The following is a 16,997-nucleotide window of genomic DNA, read 5'->3' on the forward strand; positions in this document are numbered from 1 at the left end:
TTGGGTCAGAGTTACCATCGGAAGTGCATTGTTTTGTTTTTACCAATAACTTTGGAGCCCTTTACCAATCTACACGAAACCTTTGAAAACAAATGTTAATCCAACTAAGCTACTTCTTGGAAAGTCAGGGTTATCTGGCATTAACTTCTAATGTTAAATCCCACAGGATACTTATGTCGCTGCTACAGAAAAAACAGCTGAACGGAATTACACTAAATTTGGATAAAAAGTCTAAACTTTACTCAGAAAGCATGTTTTTCGTGATTAGATGAAAATCGTTCAACCATTTAAAGAGATGACATCATCAATGATGTCACTTAACATGTCACAAGGGACCTAACATGTGAGGTCATTACCAGTGCATGGCAGAGGCGTAAGTTAGTTAGCTTAGTAAACTAACTGGTGAATTTCAGGGATTTTTGTTTTTTAAATATTTGTTTTTACCTTATTTCACGGAACTACAACTTAATTTTTTTTTTTTTGGTAGATCAATAGATATTCCATATATCATCAGTAGAAAGGGTGAGGTGTCCAACATGCTGATAAGTTGCAAAGTACTCTCCAAAAGGAAGACTGCACTGTCGTTTAGTTCCAGGATCTGCACGTTCGGACAACATACACTGTAGGATTGGTGTCAGACTGATTCTAAACATCCCCACCAGGTATGTTGGCCTTCTGTATCAGCTAGCTCACAGTGCCACTAGAATCTCGTCTTACCAATAAGAGAATAGTTCTTGGCAACCTTCGAACATGACAACCCTAATCCCTCAGAACCATGGAAATAGTGTACTACTTTTCGCTAAGTCATTCGTGCTCACTTAGTCTCAGAGAGATACACAGAATAAACAGTCTGGACGTTTTTCAATAAGCATTTATTGAACAGTCGTTATTCTAGTGTTAAACAGAAGAGTTGCAACAAGCACTAGACAGTAACAGATATAAATGATTAGAAGCACTATAAAAGTAAAAGGATGATAGAGTTCTACTATCTTGCAATAATCCAGAATACATAAGAATATATAAAATATATGATAATAAAATAGCATACTCCTACGATGCCTCCCTAACTAGATGTACCTAAGTGTACCTAGCATGTGTGTAGGTGTTAAGGCAAGAATCCCGCTAGGATAAAGTCAACCCCATTACCTGGATTGAGAGACTATGGGACCCTGTCCTCGTCTTGGGTTGGACACCGCGCAAGGGATGTTAAACCACTGCGAGCTGGAGTATCTGCATGCAGAAACTTGAGTCTTTGGTCAGTGTGTCGGCCGGAAAGTCCTGGTCTCCTCTGCCTGTCTTAGCAAGATGTGATGTATATATACCGATAAATCTCCCCGGGGATTCTTCCTCGCTGTATTACTTTGTCGGACTTAGGATGACGTTGGGAAGTAACTTTGTACATAGATATTATACAGGAGATGGTATTCCTGCTCTGCTTCCAAGAATCCTCATGCATAATGTATGAGGCTTTTACCAGGGAAAATCCTGCGTTCTATGTGCAGTGTCGTATCTAGGTAAAAGGTCAGTCCCTAAGAACCGTTATGTATGTAATATAGGGGAGAATATAGGTGAAGGGTTATGATATTACCTGAGCCTATATTAGGGTACCTATATGGAATATAACAGCACTACCACAAAAAAAATCTCCTCAAAACCTATTTGCAGCATCCATAACACAACTTGCTGCCTACATGGCTAAGCAATGAGGAAAAGTGCCACCCGATGGCTGACATTACAGGAGTTGAAAAAAGGCATCCTACATCTTTAACAGCTTAAATGCAGAGGACGTGATGTTCATGTCCTCTCCATTACATCTGGAATTTTAAGGCTGTGAACGTTTCATCCTCCACATTAAGTCAAAAAATCCTTCAAGTGCTCGCACCAGGATTATTATTTTTTTAATGCTGAGATCAGAGGGGAAAGCTTCTCCCATGCCTCAAAGATAATGCATTTATTTTTAATCACTGTGATGAGCAGGGTGCTGATATCACACTAATCGAAAATGAATGCAGTCAGCCCCACTTTTTTTTTTTTTTACCTTATTTTCCTTTTCATCAATCTCAAAACATTGTACAGATATATTCTTTCACCAATGTAGCATCATACAATATCACGATATGTTCATGTCAATGCACATTCCAATTGACTGTCTACAATATGGATTACAAATAATGGAGGTTATCTGAAACACCATATACAGTGTATAAACTAAATAGAGTGATCCCCGTCGATAACATCTCACCCAGACAATAAAAATCTTTAATACTTGTGTCTTTCGAATACGGATATAACATATATAGAAATGCTATTTAGCTTCAATAAAACAATAGGATATAAAAGGATAACAGTAAAATGGCTATCCCACTCCTTCCGGCACTATGCCTTGCTCCACCTGTAGCTCCGAATCATGACGTAGTGTTTCGATATATGACCGGGGTGGGGTCCCATATGTCCTTGGGGCGGGACGAGCTGGGTATCACACTTGCGTATAGTTCACTGTTAATGTTACAATATGCCAGGCTCTGCAGCCAGTTCTGGACAGTCGGTGTGGACTTACGCCCCCAATGAATAGCCACCTCTCGCTTCGCCAGCAGCAGACCCAATGCTGCAAATCGTCTGATTTTCCTAGGGAAATTCACTGTGTACCCCAGCAAGGCTATCTCGGTGGTGGGAGTCAGGGAGAGATTGATCATTTTCCCTAGTGTATAATGTACGGTCTCCCAATAGTGTTGCAGTTTCGTCCATGTTAGATGTGCAAAATCAGCTTGAGGAGCAGAGCATTTGCGACAGTTGTGCGATTTGGAGGGATCTATCTTGTGTGCTAGTGCTGGGGTGAAATATATGCGGTGTAAAAATTTGAAGTGCAGGAGTTTGGGCCTACTGTTTAGCAAAATGTCCTGCGTGACTGAGCAGCCCTTGACCCACTGCTCATCTGTAATTGTCGTTCCCAAATCCATTTCCCAGGCTCTACGAACTTTACTGTCATCTATGGGTTTGAGTGTCGCATATGCTTTATAGAGTTTCGAAATGAGATGTGTGCTGTCTGCTTTCTCAATGACCAGAGTGAGAGGGAATGAAGTGGGCTCGACCGGGAAGGTTGGGAATGTGGAGCGTAGGGCCGAACGGATTTGGCCCATGACAAACCTATCCATAATGGTCCCTGTCTGGAGACGGGCGTCTTCCGTAAAAAAAAAAAAACAACAAAAAAAAAAACGTGCCACTTTGGATATAGGTCGCCCATCCGCGAGAGTTCAAATGTCGTGAGGGATCGTTGCACCAATCGCTCTCCCGTGATTGGTATCAAACAGGGGTTTACGATGGGCAGAGCCAAAGAATAAAGAACTTCAGTGCTGGTAATGCAGCATAGTTTCTTCCATGCCCAGCTCGTAGTGGAAACGGTTTGGATATCAGATGGGTCTCTGGGGAGGCCCGCAGGCAGGATAGTAACGAGCTTCTCAGGAAGGACGAGGTCAACTTCCGGCAGAAGATATGAAATCCGGGCGTCGGGATGGTACCACGAATAAGCATAGCTACATTGTGCCACCAAATAGTACAGTTGAAGATCTGGAACATTATATCCCCCTCTCTCGTATGGCAACGTAAGAATTGCCCATCGGACACGAGCCTGTTTCCCACCCCAGACCAAGCGGGTCAAAAGGGTGCGAAGTCTGTGAAAAAAGTTATTGGTGAGAGGAACTGATATGTTATTAAAAAGATATAAAAAGTTAGGGAGTACTACCATTTTCAGAATTGCTACACGGCCTGCCAGAGATAGGGGCAGCCGTAGCCATTTCTCTATTTGAGTTGTGAGTGTGTCGATTGCCCGTCCGTAATTAAGACTTATGATTTGGGCGATGTCTAAATGAATATAGATTCCTAAATATTTCACAGAGTCTGAGCATCATTCCAAAGGGAATTCACAGTCCCACAGTTTTGTGCTGGCTGTCAGCGGGAATATAACTGATTTGTGCCAGTTGATGCCCAAACCAGAGAAGCAACCAAATCGTATTATTTCCATAATAAATTTGTGTAAGTTATCCTGAGGGTGCCGGACAGAGTATTGTTTTGTCTGCATATAGCGAAACCAAGAGGGGGCCGTGTTGAACTGTAGGCCCCTGTGTAAATGCCGTTCCTGAAATTGCCGTATCGGAGGATCCATGGCCAGAATGAATAACAGCGGGGACAATGAGCATCCCTGTCTGGTTCCACAGGATAGCTGAAAGGGAATAGAGAGCGTACCGTTTAGGCGCAGCCGAGTGGTAGTTTATTATACAATAATGTTGTTGTGGCAATGAAACCCATGGGCATGCCCATGGGTCTCATGACCGAAAGAAAGAAGGGCCATTCTAAAGAGTCAAAGGCTTTCTACCCGTCTAGAAGGATGGCTGCTGCCGGGGTGTCTGGGTTTATCCTATGAATAACCGAAAAAAGCGTGCAAAGGTTTAAGGGAGGTGGAGCGATGCGGCACAAAAACGGATTGAGCCGGAGAAATGATGAACTCCATTAATTGGGACAATTTTATAATCTAGGTTGAGGAGAGAAAGTGGCCGATAGGAACCACATTGAGTGAGGTCCTTGTCAGGTTTGGGGAGGAGGACTATTACTGCCTCTCTGAAAATGGGGGGCAATATTTGTGTCTCTAATGCCTCAGCGAATACCTCAATGAGTTTAGGAGCAAGCAGCACTTTATATTCCTTGCAAAAGTCTCCAGTGAATCCATGCAACCCCGGGGCGGAAGATCCCCGAATAGTCTCAATGGCTAATAGCACATCTGCGACTGTAATGGGTTCAGCCAAAAAGTCCAGCATGTTTTTCTCGAGATACACTAAGGCCATCTCGTCTAAATATTTCTCTTGGGCTTCCCGATCACTCCCTATTGTGGTGGAATATAGGGTAGTAAAATATTCCAAGAATTGTTTTTGAACGTTCGCCATGGAGGTGTACATGTGTGTGCCTTGGGAATGTACTTCAGTGATGTAGGCCTTATGATATGGGGGACGCAGGAGTTGGGCAAGTACTCTGTCAGGCCTTTCCCCCTCGCCGTATCGTCAGGCTGTCTGGTATTTCCCTAAGAATAGGATCTCCCGATCAGCTGTTTCCCTGTAGTCCTCCAATAATACCAGTGGTCTGTTCTCATATGTGGATTGTGTGTGATTTGCGGTAGCCTCATCCAGTGCCTGGAGGTCCCTTTCTAGCCGTGCCAGTGTGTTACGGAGGTCTCGGAGGACCCCAGCGTGTTTAGCTATGCAGGCACCCCTGATCACGGCTTTGAAACCCCCCCATAGAATTGCCCACGTGCTCATTGAGCCCGTGTTGATGGTGAAGTACTCCTCTATAGCGTTCCTTAACTCTTCTTTCAACACTTCGTCATGCAAGGCGCGGCTGGGGAACCGCCACTGCCCTTCAAAGCCCTCTGGGCAGGGGATCTTAAGAAATAGTGTCACCGGGGAATGATCAGAATAGGTCCTAGGTAGGGTCCCCACTGTTGCACACCAAGCATAAATGTCAGGGGAGAGCAACCAATAATCAATCCTCGTCCAGGTGTTGTGTTGGCCAGAGTAGTGGGTATATTCTGTTGTGTTGGGGTTGCGTGTACGCCAGACATCTAACAGTCTGAACTGGTCACAGAGCTCTCGAAGAGCACGACGGGTTCTTGGTTTTACGTCCGTAGACTTAGAGGTGTTATCCCTGTCCGGGTCAAGTAGTAGGTTGAAGTCCCCCCCCCCCCCATGTGCAGCATTTGTGGGTGTAATCGCATGAGAGGAGTGTGAACGGAGTTAAAAAATTGCGGTGTGTCGTGTTCAGGGCATAAACACAAAGCAACGTGACCTCTCTGCCCAACAATGTTCCGGAAACCACCAGATACCTTCACTCGTCATCTTGAATCATGGAATGACTCGCTTATGTATTAGAATGGCAGTAACCCTCGCATAATTTCTGTAATTAGCAAAATACCTGTGAGCACCCCAGCTAGTTTCAAAGTGTGCCGTATCTGTTTTGGGGAGGCGTGTCTCTTGTAAATATGCAATATCAACATTATGTCTTATCAGATAATGGAGCACTTGCCTACGTTTTCTAGTATCATTCAGGCCACGTACGTTCCAAGACATTAGGGTGAGGTCGGAGGGGCCCTCTATATTACCAAACCTAGCCATTCATCCGAGACAGCATTCTCAACATAATATTTGTAGCGACAGCAGATAACCATGGACAACATTGAATGACATGAAACGTCTCGTGTGATAGAACTTCCAATGTTAAACAACCCCCTCCCACCCTCAACCCAGCCGATCCCTAACCAGGGAAGGGCCATTCCCAACATAGCAGAGTGCATGAAGTACCAGATTAGTTTACATTTCAATGCAGCACCTGGAAAACAGTACCCCTGATTATGCCAAACCATTCTCAAAGGATACACCAAGGGGGGTGGCAACGCCCGGCAAGCTACCAGCTAAATGCAATGTCAATTCAAGAATGGAGAAAAAAACAGATTCCCAAAATTAACATTCAAACTGATTACATGAGTCCAATTGCTGAGTCACCCCGTGCCCGCACTGGAGAACAGATCAGCACTTGCATCGGATCCGCTGTGAGGAGGAGACGCGCCCGATCCGGCTCTGTTGGAAGGAAGATTATTTTGTTTGTAGCCTCTGCAAAATTCCTGCGCCTCTGTTGGGCTTTCAAAGATTCGGGCCTTGCCGTCGACCCTCAGCCTGGCAGGGTATAACATGCCATATCTGAGCCGTAAGTTTCTTACGGTAGCTTTGACACCATTGAATTCCCGCCAGGCGTCTTGTACCATGGCCGTGAAGTCTGGGTAAAAAGATAGTTTTGCGCCCTGCCAGTCGATATCACCTTTCTCTCGTGCCAGGCGTAGCACCGTGTCTCGATCTCGGAAGTTCATGATGCGTGCCACTATGGGCCTGGGAGGAAGACCTGGGTTGGGGCGAGGGCCTAGTGATCTGTGCGCCATCTCGATTACAAAGCCAGAAGTGAAGGATTCTTTGCAGAATAGCTCAATTAGCAATGTCTCGACAAATAGATCCATGCGGCGAGTGGGGGTTGTCTCCGGAACGCCAAGAATGTGGAGGTTATTGCGGCGACTGCGTGCTTCCAGGTCTTCATTTTTAATGGCCACCTCCTTTAAGATACGCTCGACCCTCTCCTGACGCTTCACCGATTGCGCAGTCCCATCTTCGATATCAGAGATGCGTGCTTCAGCCACATCGAGTCGTTTGTCGTGGACTTGTATTTTGAAGCCCAGGCTTCAGATGTTCCTGTCGAGCAAGTCAAAGCGACTGTCCAACGCCTTAAAGCCCGCTCTCATCTCTCGCAGTAAAGATGCCTGGGAGTCTGAGGGGGTGTCGTCCTGTCCCATTTGGAGCGCAGATTCCACCATGGTTGGGTCTCGATGAGAGGCGGTGTCCGATAATTTTTCGAATGGCAAAGTCCTTTGTTTCGGGTCTTTGCGGCCCATGCCGTGTTCAAGCAACTTTGCCGTGACCCTCCAGGACCCAGCGGGTGTTCCTGCACTACCTGCCCCCAACCTGGTGATGTAAGCGAAGGGACGTACGTTGGCGGTGTCCGTTACGCAAGGTTTGGAGTTTGGTGCTCCAAGAGTGGCACAGCTGCGGACCAGGGCTCACTGGGAGATGTGCCCGGCAGGTGCAGGCACGGCCGGGTCGTGGTAAACAAACCGAAGGGCGCTGGCAGGACGGGAGAGGAGTCGCCAGGGGTCACGTGGACCCGATTACAATGAGCGCTGGCAAGTATCCGGACCCGAGACCTCGTCGTAGTGTCAGGTTGCAGAGCAAACCCCGGGCGCAGTGCACTAGAATGAAGGAGGGGGTTGGGGATGTATGTGCACAGAGGCGCAATGCTCTTGTAGGAGGCGTAGAAATTACCTCCAGGTGACCCCAAAGCGGGGAGACACCGCGCGTCGCGCCAATCTCCAGGCTGACAGCTGGTGAAAGCAGTGGTGGAAGTAAGCCGCGTGAGCAAGGCGGCGACTGTCCGAGAGGCGCAGGGAGTCTCCAAGGGAGCCCCAGCAGAGCCAGTCAGCAATGCTGTGATGCGGAAGGCCACATAATCACAAAGGAAACAACCCTCACCTTTAGGCTACAACAATCAGGACTGAGCAGTGTTCTGGGGCGGGATGCATAGCGCAGCTCGTTGGTTTCTCACGGCCGGACCAGGCCGAGGGCCGCATTACAGGATACGTGCCCCCACTCCCGTAGCCTCCGCCAGTCAGGAAGCGCAGCCGCACCCGTTAGCCGCCGTCAACCTCCACAGCGGGCGCAGAGCAGGACAGACGCCGGATCGGTGGGGTCAGCACATCTAACGCCGACTCCTGTGTCGAGCCGCTGGTATTTTGGGCAGTTTTTGGGTCAGATGCGCCTCGGCGCGCAGCAGCAAGCCACAACGGAGCAGGCCCAGTGGTTCTCTTTTCTGGCCCATCGCAGGTCAGGGCGCCAACAATATCCTGGGGCGGGGGGCACAGCACAACTCACCAGGTACTCGCGGCCAGGCCACGCCCACGCTATGTTCTTCGTCCCCCCGCTCCCGCAGGCTCCGCTCACCAAGGAAGAGGCAGGCTGCGGAACTCTCGTCGGGCCGGGGTGCACTGCCGTATCTGTCTTCCACTGCAAAACACCAACGAGAGCACCCAGCGGGACGGTAGCGGGACCGGCGGGGTCAGGCCATCGTCCGCAGTCCCTCACACCAAGTTACCGGGCTCATGGGTGACATTTGTTCAGGGAATCTGATCGAAGGCTGTAAAGCTCAACGGAGCTTCAAAGCCTGGCAGCCATCTTCGTCGCCGGCTTGGCCACACCTCCCAGTCAGCACCACTTTCACCTTGATCGGTGCTTGGGGTGCATAGCTCAGCCCCATTCATTAATCCAATCAGGCGAGGTACTGCTGGAAAGGAGACAACATCGTATTTGCAGCAGTATCTCAACCTAGTGGATGCCTTTATGGAGATTGTCGCAGGACCAACATACCCATTCAGGGTTTCACCTTCTAGACACTAAGGAAGAGGCTCTCAAGACATGTCAAGTGCTCTTCCCAATTGACAACAAAGAAACAGTCTTTTTTGCCCCCTCGAAGGAGGTGATTGGGAGATATATATATTTTTTTCCCCCCAAAACGCTTTGTAGCAACAAAGTGTGGCGCACACTCGAGTGGTAGTATTCCAAATTACTTTATTCTTCTCCCATCGGCTGACAAACGTGTTTCGGCCAGGACGGCCTTCGTCAATGTCAGCGTAACCAACATTTGATAAAGTTTAAATACATGTCAATTTCCGCTTCTTGTTATGAACACAGAGAACGGACTTACGAACAGTTGCTTTACACATGATATGCGGCGGCCATCTTAAAGAGGATAAAAGAACATCATCTTCTTATATATAGATTCAGTAGTCCTCTCCATCAGACATAAATACCCCGATTAGTATGCAATCTAGCCCTGAATGGGCTCACATGATGTTGTCACCTATGTCTCATCTTGTACATAGTCATGGATGTATACTCACAAAATTGCGAAATAACCCAGAATCAAAACCTGAATGGGCTCATGGAACTAGACAACATAATTCTACATTATAACAGACCATAGCCACTGTATTTGCTGTTCTTTAGCATATCTCAAAATAAAGTTCTGTAATGACGTGAACAATAAAACCATCTTATAAATCAATCCTGAGAGTGAGAGATATTCATATTTTACGCAAAAATATATCTTGTGACTCTATATAAAATAAATTAAGCAGTAAATCCAAATGTACCAAAATGTACCTAAACATTTACTGAAAGAGGTGGGATAAGGGATTCACTGAACAACAAATAATACAGATAAATGCAATAAATTGATATAGCTGTATAGTAATCTAGATACCGAGTATACTCATAATTAGGGCTCCCGGTTTTATGGTATTTATATTTTGGTCTTTGTGAAAAAATTAAGCTGAAATTAGTATATTTCCATATTTATTTAATTGATAAAAATGTATATATAAGATGATGTTCTTTAATCCTCTCTAAGATGGCCGCCATGCGTGTATATACAAAACAATGGTGTTCTTTTATTCTCTTTAAGATGGGTGCTACATATCATGTCTAAAGCAACTGTTCGTAAGTCCGTTCTCTGTGTTCATAATAAGAAACGGAAATGGACATGTATTTAAACTTTATCAAATGTTGGTTATGCTGACATTGACGAAGGCCGTCATGGCCGAAATGCATTTGTCAGCAGATGGGAGAAGAATAAAGTAATTTGGAATACTACCACTCGAGTGTGCGCCACACTTTGTTGCTACAAAGCGCTTTAGGAAAAATTACCGCAGTGCACCACTGCCTGAGCCAGAACCCACCCAGAAGTGAGCGTCGGCTGTGGTGACAACTTTAAATAATATATAATATATATATATATCTCTGCACTCTGCGTACTGCTGGATTCTTCTCCAAACACGGACCCAGGATGTCAGTTACTGATTTTATTATTGCCTTGCCGTTATAACGTTTCGTCTCCTCCGAGCCTTGATCACAGGACACTGAGAATCGTTGTGAACATATTTAAAGTGACAGGTGCGTGAACAAACTTGAACCACGTGGTAACAAACCATAGACATAAAAGAAATATACATAATCGAGTTTACGTAAAATTATTGCCAACGGTATCTATACTGTAATTCATCACTCTATTAGTAGAATAATTTTTTTATATATACACAATTGCCTGGTCACAATCTTGTAAGTGCGAATTTTACTCGATCGACACCATGCTACGTAATTGGATCTGTGTGTTGAAACATTGTGTTATCATGTGCCCGATTGCATCCAGACTATAGACCTTAGTGGCTAGAGGAGATAGATATATTGATTGTAATGGGTCTATGCTATCTGAAAGTGCCAGTGCAACTAAAAAAGTGTGAATGGGTGTGTTAAAATCATCGAACTCCACGTAGAAATCATGTCTGTGCATGAATTTATATCAGTGAATAGAATCAATTTGGAACAAAGTACATGATGGTACTGTGGATAGGTTTTACGATCACCACCGCCTGAAGGCATGTGTCTTGGCATCAAACATTGTTAATTATTGAAATATATTGAACTTTGTATTGTTTGGGACTATTATTACTGCTTAGTCGATTACGATGTGCCTGATGTGCAAAATGGCGATGTGTTATAATGTTTAAGATGAATAAAATATATAAATATACACATCAATAAATATATAAATATACACATTAGGTGACCGTTAATATACTAATGCCTTCATAAATATCACAAATGTAAAATACATATATTTAATGATAAAAACATTTTGTGATTATTTATACTCAACATCAATATTAAGATGAAAAATGTTGTCCTTGTTCGTCTGTAATAATCAAAGTTAATGTCCTCGAATACAACTAAAACATATCTATAGATGATCAATTATTTTGGTCAGCTGATACTGTACTTTAACCCAGACACATGAACATATCTTCCACATATCTCCGACTGGCGTAAGAGACGAAGGAGGTGTTCCCTCTTTCTGATAGACTACGATTTTCCACCTCAAGCAAGCAATCTTTGTGTGTGGCAGCAAACAGCACTGTGCTTTTACTCTTTTACCAGAGTGCACCGTGAAACACAGAGGACTTTCCTTGCTACAAAATTTGAATATTGGTGCATTTTGGGTAATGTGGTCTTATCGATGGGCCACTGACCACTGGGAGTTTATTTAACTCACCTGTGAACAAAGCGCATGCGCGCCGAAACACGCAAGGTTAAGAGTTGCAACTGCCATACTCAGACCCAATAAAGTGTCAGCTTGAGAGGAGGTCGCATCTGTGGGCTCTTCATTTTCCGTATTGTTTCTAACAGGATTCTACGTTCCTGTCTTCAGAGCCTGCCCTGCAGAGTTGGCTGCCCCGGTACAAAGGAGAAAAAACAAACCAAATTTTTTTTATATATATATATATATATATATATATATATATATATATATATTCACTGAAAAAACCATAGGTTTCACACATGTTATACTTAGCTGGAGATTTTACTCATAAAAAACCAATGAAATTCCCTCGTTATAGTTAGTGCAGGCAACTATAACTCACGCGACCGCAATCCTCTGCTGATGCTAATACTGTATTTAGACACTTATTTGCCCATGTCTTCTTCCATTAAATTTTAGCTATACATATATTACAAATATTTTTTTTTCATAAAGACACATATGTCATCAGCAGAGGATTGCGGTCGCGTGAGTTATAGTTGCCTGCACTAACTATAACGGGGGAATTTCATTGGTTTTTTATGAGTAAAATCTCCAGCTAAGTATAACATGTGTGAAACCTATGGTTTTTTCAGTGAATTTGCAAGGTTTTTTAAATGCTAATTCCTAACTATAACGTGTGTGAAACCTATGGTTTTTTCAGTGAATTTGTACGTTTTTTTAAATGCTAAGTTACTTTACGCCGTTCGTGGCGTGCGCGCCCACTTAACGCAGTTCGTTCCGTGCGCGCACCGCGCGCCCACTTTACGCAGTTAGTGCCGTGCACGCACGGTGGGCACGCGGTGCGCTACGCGCACCGCGTGCCCACGTTACGCTGGATGGGCAATGTACGCACGATGCGCTTCGAGCACCGTCCGCTCACGGAGAACATATTATGCCCTTCGATATGAAAGGTAATCTATTAAATGTTCGTTAGTGTGATATGCCATGCACAAATGGTGCCCTGCGGGGACCATTTGCACACGGGGGTGGGAAAATGTAGATACTGTTTTTTTTTTTTAATTAATTTTTACCGTACATGTACGGTAAGCGTAATCGGCGTTTTTTCTAAAAGAAATTAAATTGAATTTTTTGTTTGGGGGTTCTTTTGGGACACCTTGATCAAGTCTAGGTGGTTGGGAGCTGTTTAACCTGCCCCTTTGCATGTTTTCACCCTTTGTTTTTCCTCCCCCCCCTCAGAGTGCGAGTGAGAAAATGGCGGCCGCCGCTTCCTGGTTTCGACCGATTCGAATGTTTACTAAGATCTAACAGCCAATCAGAATCGCGCTCGCGCACGGCACCGTACGCGTACGGTAAGCTTACCGTAAGCGCACGGTAAGCGCACCGTAAGCTGCCACAGATATATATATTGATTTAAATGCTATTTTCGCAGGAACTACTGAACAGATTTACACCAGACCTACAAAAGGCACTTCCTTGACCTGTACACTACCTCTCTGCCAAATTTCAAGTAACTCTGTTCAGCCGTTCGGGCTGTAGCTGTGTCTAAAGGTCCTATGGAAAAATGCATGGGAAAAACGCGTTTTGGGACCCCCTTTTTTCTCAGCCCCCGCTTGACGAATCCCCCCCGAGACTTTCAGGGTAGGAGCGGCGCGTAGCGCCCCATTAGTTTTGAAAATTTCGCGAGGATTCGTCGACCGGCGCCAAAGTTATTCCAAATAGAATTTTGCGGTTTTCCTATGGAAACAGGGTCCTAACTATAACTACCTACTGGCGACTGCCATATATATATATATATATCTACTGGCGGTCGCCAGTAGATAGTTATAGTTAGGACCGTGTTTCCATAGGAAATCCGCATCATTCTATTGGGAATAACTTTGGCGCCGGTTGACGAATCCTCGCGAAATTTTCAAAATAGGTGGGGCGCTCCGCTCCGCTCCTACCCTGAAAGTCTCGGGGGGATTCGTCAAGCGGGGGCTGAAAAAGAAGGAGGGTCCCAAAACCCGTTTTCCCCATGCAATTTTCCATAGGGACCTTTAGTCCAAGGTACAGCCCGAACGGCTGAACAGAATTACTTGAAATTTGGCAGAGAGGTAGTCCTCAGCTCAGGGATGAGCCTTTTGCTTATATGGAGTCAATCTGTTCAGTAGTTCCTGAGAAAATTGCAGTTAAAAGCACATACATATCTATAGCCGGGCACCGTGCGAGCACCGTGCGCGCGCCATGCGAGCACCCTAACGTGCGCGAGCGTAATTCTGATTGGTGGTTACATGTTAGTCAACGTTCGAATCGGTCGAAATCAGGAGGTGTCGGCCGCCATTTTGTTTGTTTTCAGTGCGAGAGTGAAAAAGGAAGGTGGCGAACGTGAAAAGGGGGCAGGGTAGAGAGTTCCTGACCCCCTAGCCTTTGTCAGGGGGTCCCTGAAGGACCCCGAAGGCAGACAAAAACATTTAATTTTTTTTTATATATATCTATATATCAAAGCGAAAAGTAGTAGGACACGCTCTCAGGAACGACACGGATATCCAAAACAGCCGATTTATTTATTCATAAATGTCAACGCGGCGGGTTTCGGCTGTCAAGCGGCCTTGATCACACAAAAGTGTAAAGTGAGACAGAGCGAGTTACATGTACAAGATGAAAACAAAAGTAGGACATAGACCTAGGCCGTCACAGTACGGTTGTCATCTTGTAGTGATCATAAGTACAACGTCAAACAAAGCTTCGTACCACAAGGTCACATCTCAAATGCGTGTACCAGTATGTGTATGTGCCTACTTGTTGCTTATTATCCAAGTCGATATTTGTCAAGTGCGAACAGTGTGTGACCTAGATGTAATTCAACACGTGAACATCTGTGTACATTAATATTGGTACCGACAGTGTCTGGGTGATCATCAAAGGCACACCACTGAAGGTTGCCATCTTAACAAAAGAGAATGTACACTGTGAAACATTTCTCAGCAACAAGAACATGATTCGTACAAAAGCATAGACACGAGTCTCCTAATTTGAAACGCCCATGCTGCACAATCAGAATCAATGTATGCCAGATAAGGACACAATCTGCGACCTAATGTACATTGACACGCATACAATAGTATCTGTAAAAGCAACGATAGTGTCAAAACGGGTGACAGTTGGCCGATACATAAAATTCTTCCCCTAGTGGGCTATGTAGCAGGACAGTTACACTAAGATTGCAAAAGCTCTGTCACAAGTACAGGAGTGAAAACATGTGATACAACATGGTGTAAAGAAAATTAACAAAGAAAAGTGAAAATTCTGAGCAGGGGTGACAGGATCAGGAAGATGATGTCATAAGATATGTCTTAGTACAACTGTCCTGCTACAGAGCCCAATAGGGGCAGAAGTTTATGTATCAGCCAACTGTCACCTGTTCAAACTGAGGTTGCTTGGTGTAGAAAATAATGATTGACTGGAATGTGCACAGAGTAATTACCAGTGGCTGAGAAGAATTCAAGCAATTCATCCATCCATTTTTTTGCATTGTTGATCGAAGTGCAGCATTTAATACTGTATTCTCATGGCACTGTGCATCTTTGATTTATAGGCATCCAAGGAAAAGCACTAGGATGGTTGACTTTGTTTTTACGTGAGCGCTCAAATTGTTACTCTGCCCCCTTTCTGTTATGTGGTCAGACCTGAATTCAGTGGGTTTCCACAAGGATCAGCATGTAGTTCAACCACCTTCAACTTCTACAAATCTTCCTTGGCTAATCTCAACTTGGACTTTGGCTTTTTACACTGACGATACCCAAATTCTCACCTCGGTGGGCAATGCATCAGCTAGGGGTTCTAATTTATATGCGTGGCTGGCTGCAGTAGCTCAGTAAATAAGTTGAAATTCTTTGAAGCTAAAAGGAGATATAACTGGGCGTCTGGACACAAGTGACCCACTGAGTTGGGCGCTGTCCTTAAGCCCTCAGAGCCTGCTAAAGATCTTGGACTGTATGTGGACACTAATCTGTTTTTGAAAGAAAAAAAAAGATCAATGCTGTTTATTCTTCTTGTTTTTATTATTTAGGTTTCCTTCGCAAAGTGCAATCTATGGTGCCAATGTAGGTGAAAGAGCAGTGGTTCAAGCAACCATTTTATCATGCCTTGATTACTGTAATAGAATATATTGTGGCCTTCCTCTGAAGTCTCTATCTCGCCTTCAACTCTTGGGCTTATCTCAAAGTTGCTGTGTCAAAGAATCCCATAGAGTACTATACTGGCAACCAGAAAAAGCATGTTCAAAGCTATATGCATTGCTCTCAGTACACTTTATATTCAAGTCCCTTCTATGGTGTAAACAAAAATTAGGCGATATGTTCCAAATTGTGCATTAAGATCAACAGATTTATGCATCCTGGACACTTTTTGGATTTAATGCTCCCGACTAAGGGAGCAAGTCTTTTCTTATCTGGTCCCTAAGCTGTGGAATTTACTACCCTTCAATCTAAGGCCAACCATAACAAATTTCACAGGGGCCTACAAACATGGCTCTTCAGGTTAGTGGTGATCTTCCTTTTAGTGCCAGGAGACTCCTCTCGGGGTAACCATTCATGCTATAAAAGTACATTATAAATAAACACATACATCTTGATATGAAGGGTTCAGAGGTCCCTGCATGCAGCAGGGAATTCTCCTAACCTTTATCACTATCAATGAAGATTCTACGATGCAGAACTGGTAATACTATCACACCTGGACTATGTTTCTATATGTGCTAAACTATGAACCAGCTGTATAGTCAATGTAAGCAAAAGTCAGTATTTTTATTTTAAAAACAGCTTTCTCAGACAGGCAAGATAGGCAACTGTTTAACAAAATTTCCATCAAATTATTGGGGTGCAACATCACACACCCAAGCAGAAATATCCTTACCCATTTTCTTCGGCAGTAGGTATACATCTTGCTTATAACGTCCTTCAGGGGCATTATAAAGCTCTATCAATGCCAAGGCCTAAAGAAAAAGCAGATCATTGAGTCAAGTGGGTTGCAAGGACCCTTCGACATGAGGACAAAAATGTGAGCAGTTTGTCAATGTACTACATTGAATGTATGAATACAGTCTTCATCTTACCAACTAATTTTTCCATCATTTGGTTTCATGGTGCTCAATTCTATGCCTCAAGCCGGAAACTACAGAACCTCAAGGAGTAGCAATGACAGTGGTATATATGGGTAGACATTCTACAGCACATACCCAAATGAGAGCACCAATGTGCTGCATACTGAGAAATCAGGGTACAAAA

General features: G+C 44.4%; 1 protein-coding gene across 4 annotated transcripts in view; it reads right to left on the reverse strand.

The window, feature by feature from the left end:
• The window catches only part of AHCYL2 (adenosylhomocysteinase like 2), a 469,222-nt gene that overhangs the window by 35,693 nt on the left and 416,532 nt on the right, over positions 1-16,997 (reverse strand). For all 4 annotated transcript variants that reach the window (XM_085653637.1, XM_085653638.1, XM_085653639.1 and 1 more), the window contains exon 15: positions 16,627-16,705. In XM_085653637.1, coding sequence (XP_085509763.1) covers positions 16,627-16,705 — 79 coding nt within the window. The remainder of the gene's footprint in view (positions 1-16,626; positions 16,706-16,997) is intronic.

This window comes from Triturus cristatus, chromosome 4_1, assembly GCF_964204655.1.
Source record: "Triturus cristatus chromosome 4_1, aTriCri1.1, whole genome shotgun sequence".
NCBI lineage: Eukaryota > Metazoa > Chordata > Amphibia > Caudata > Salamandridae > Triturus > Triturus cristatus.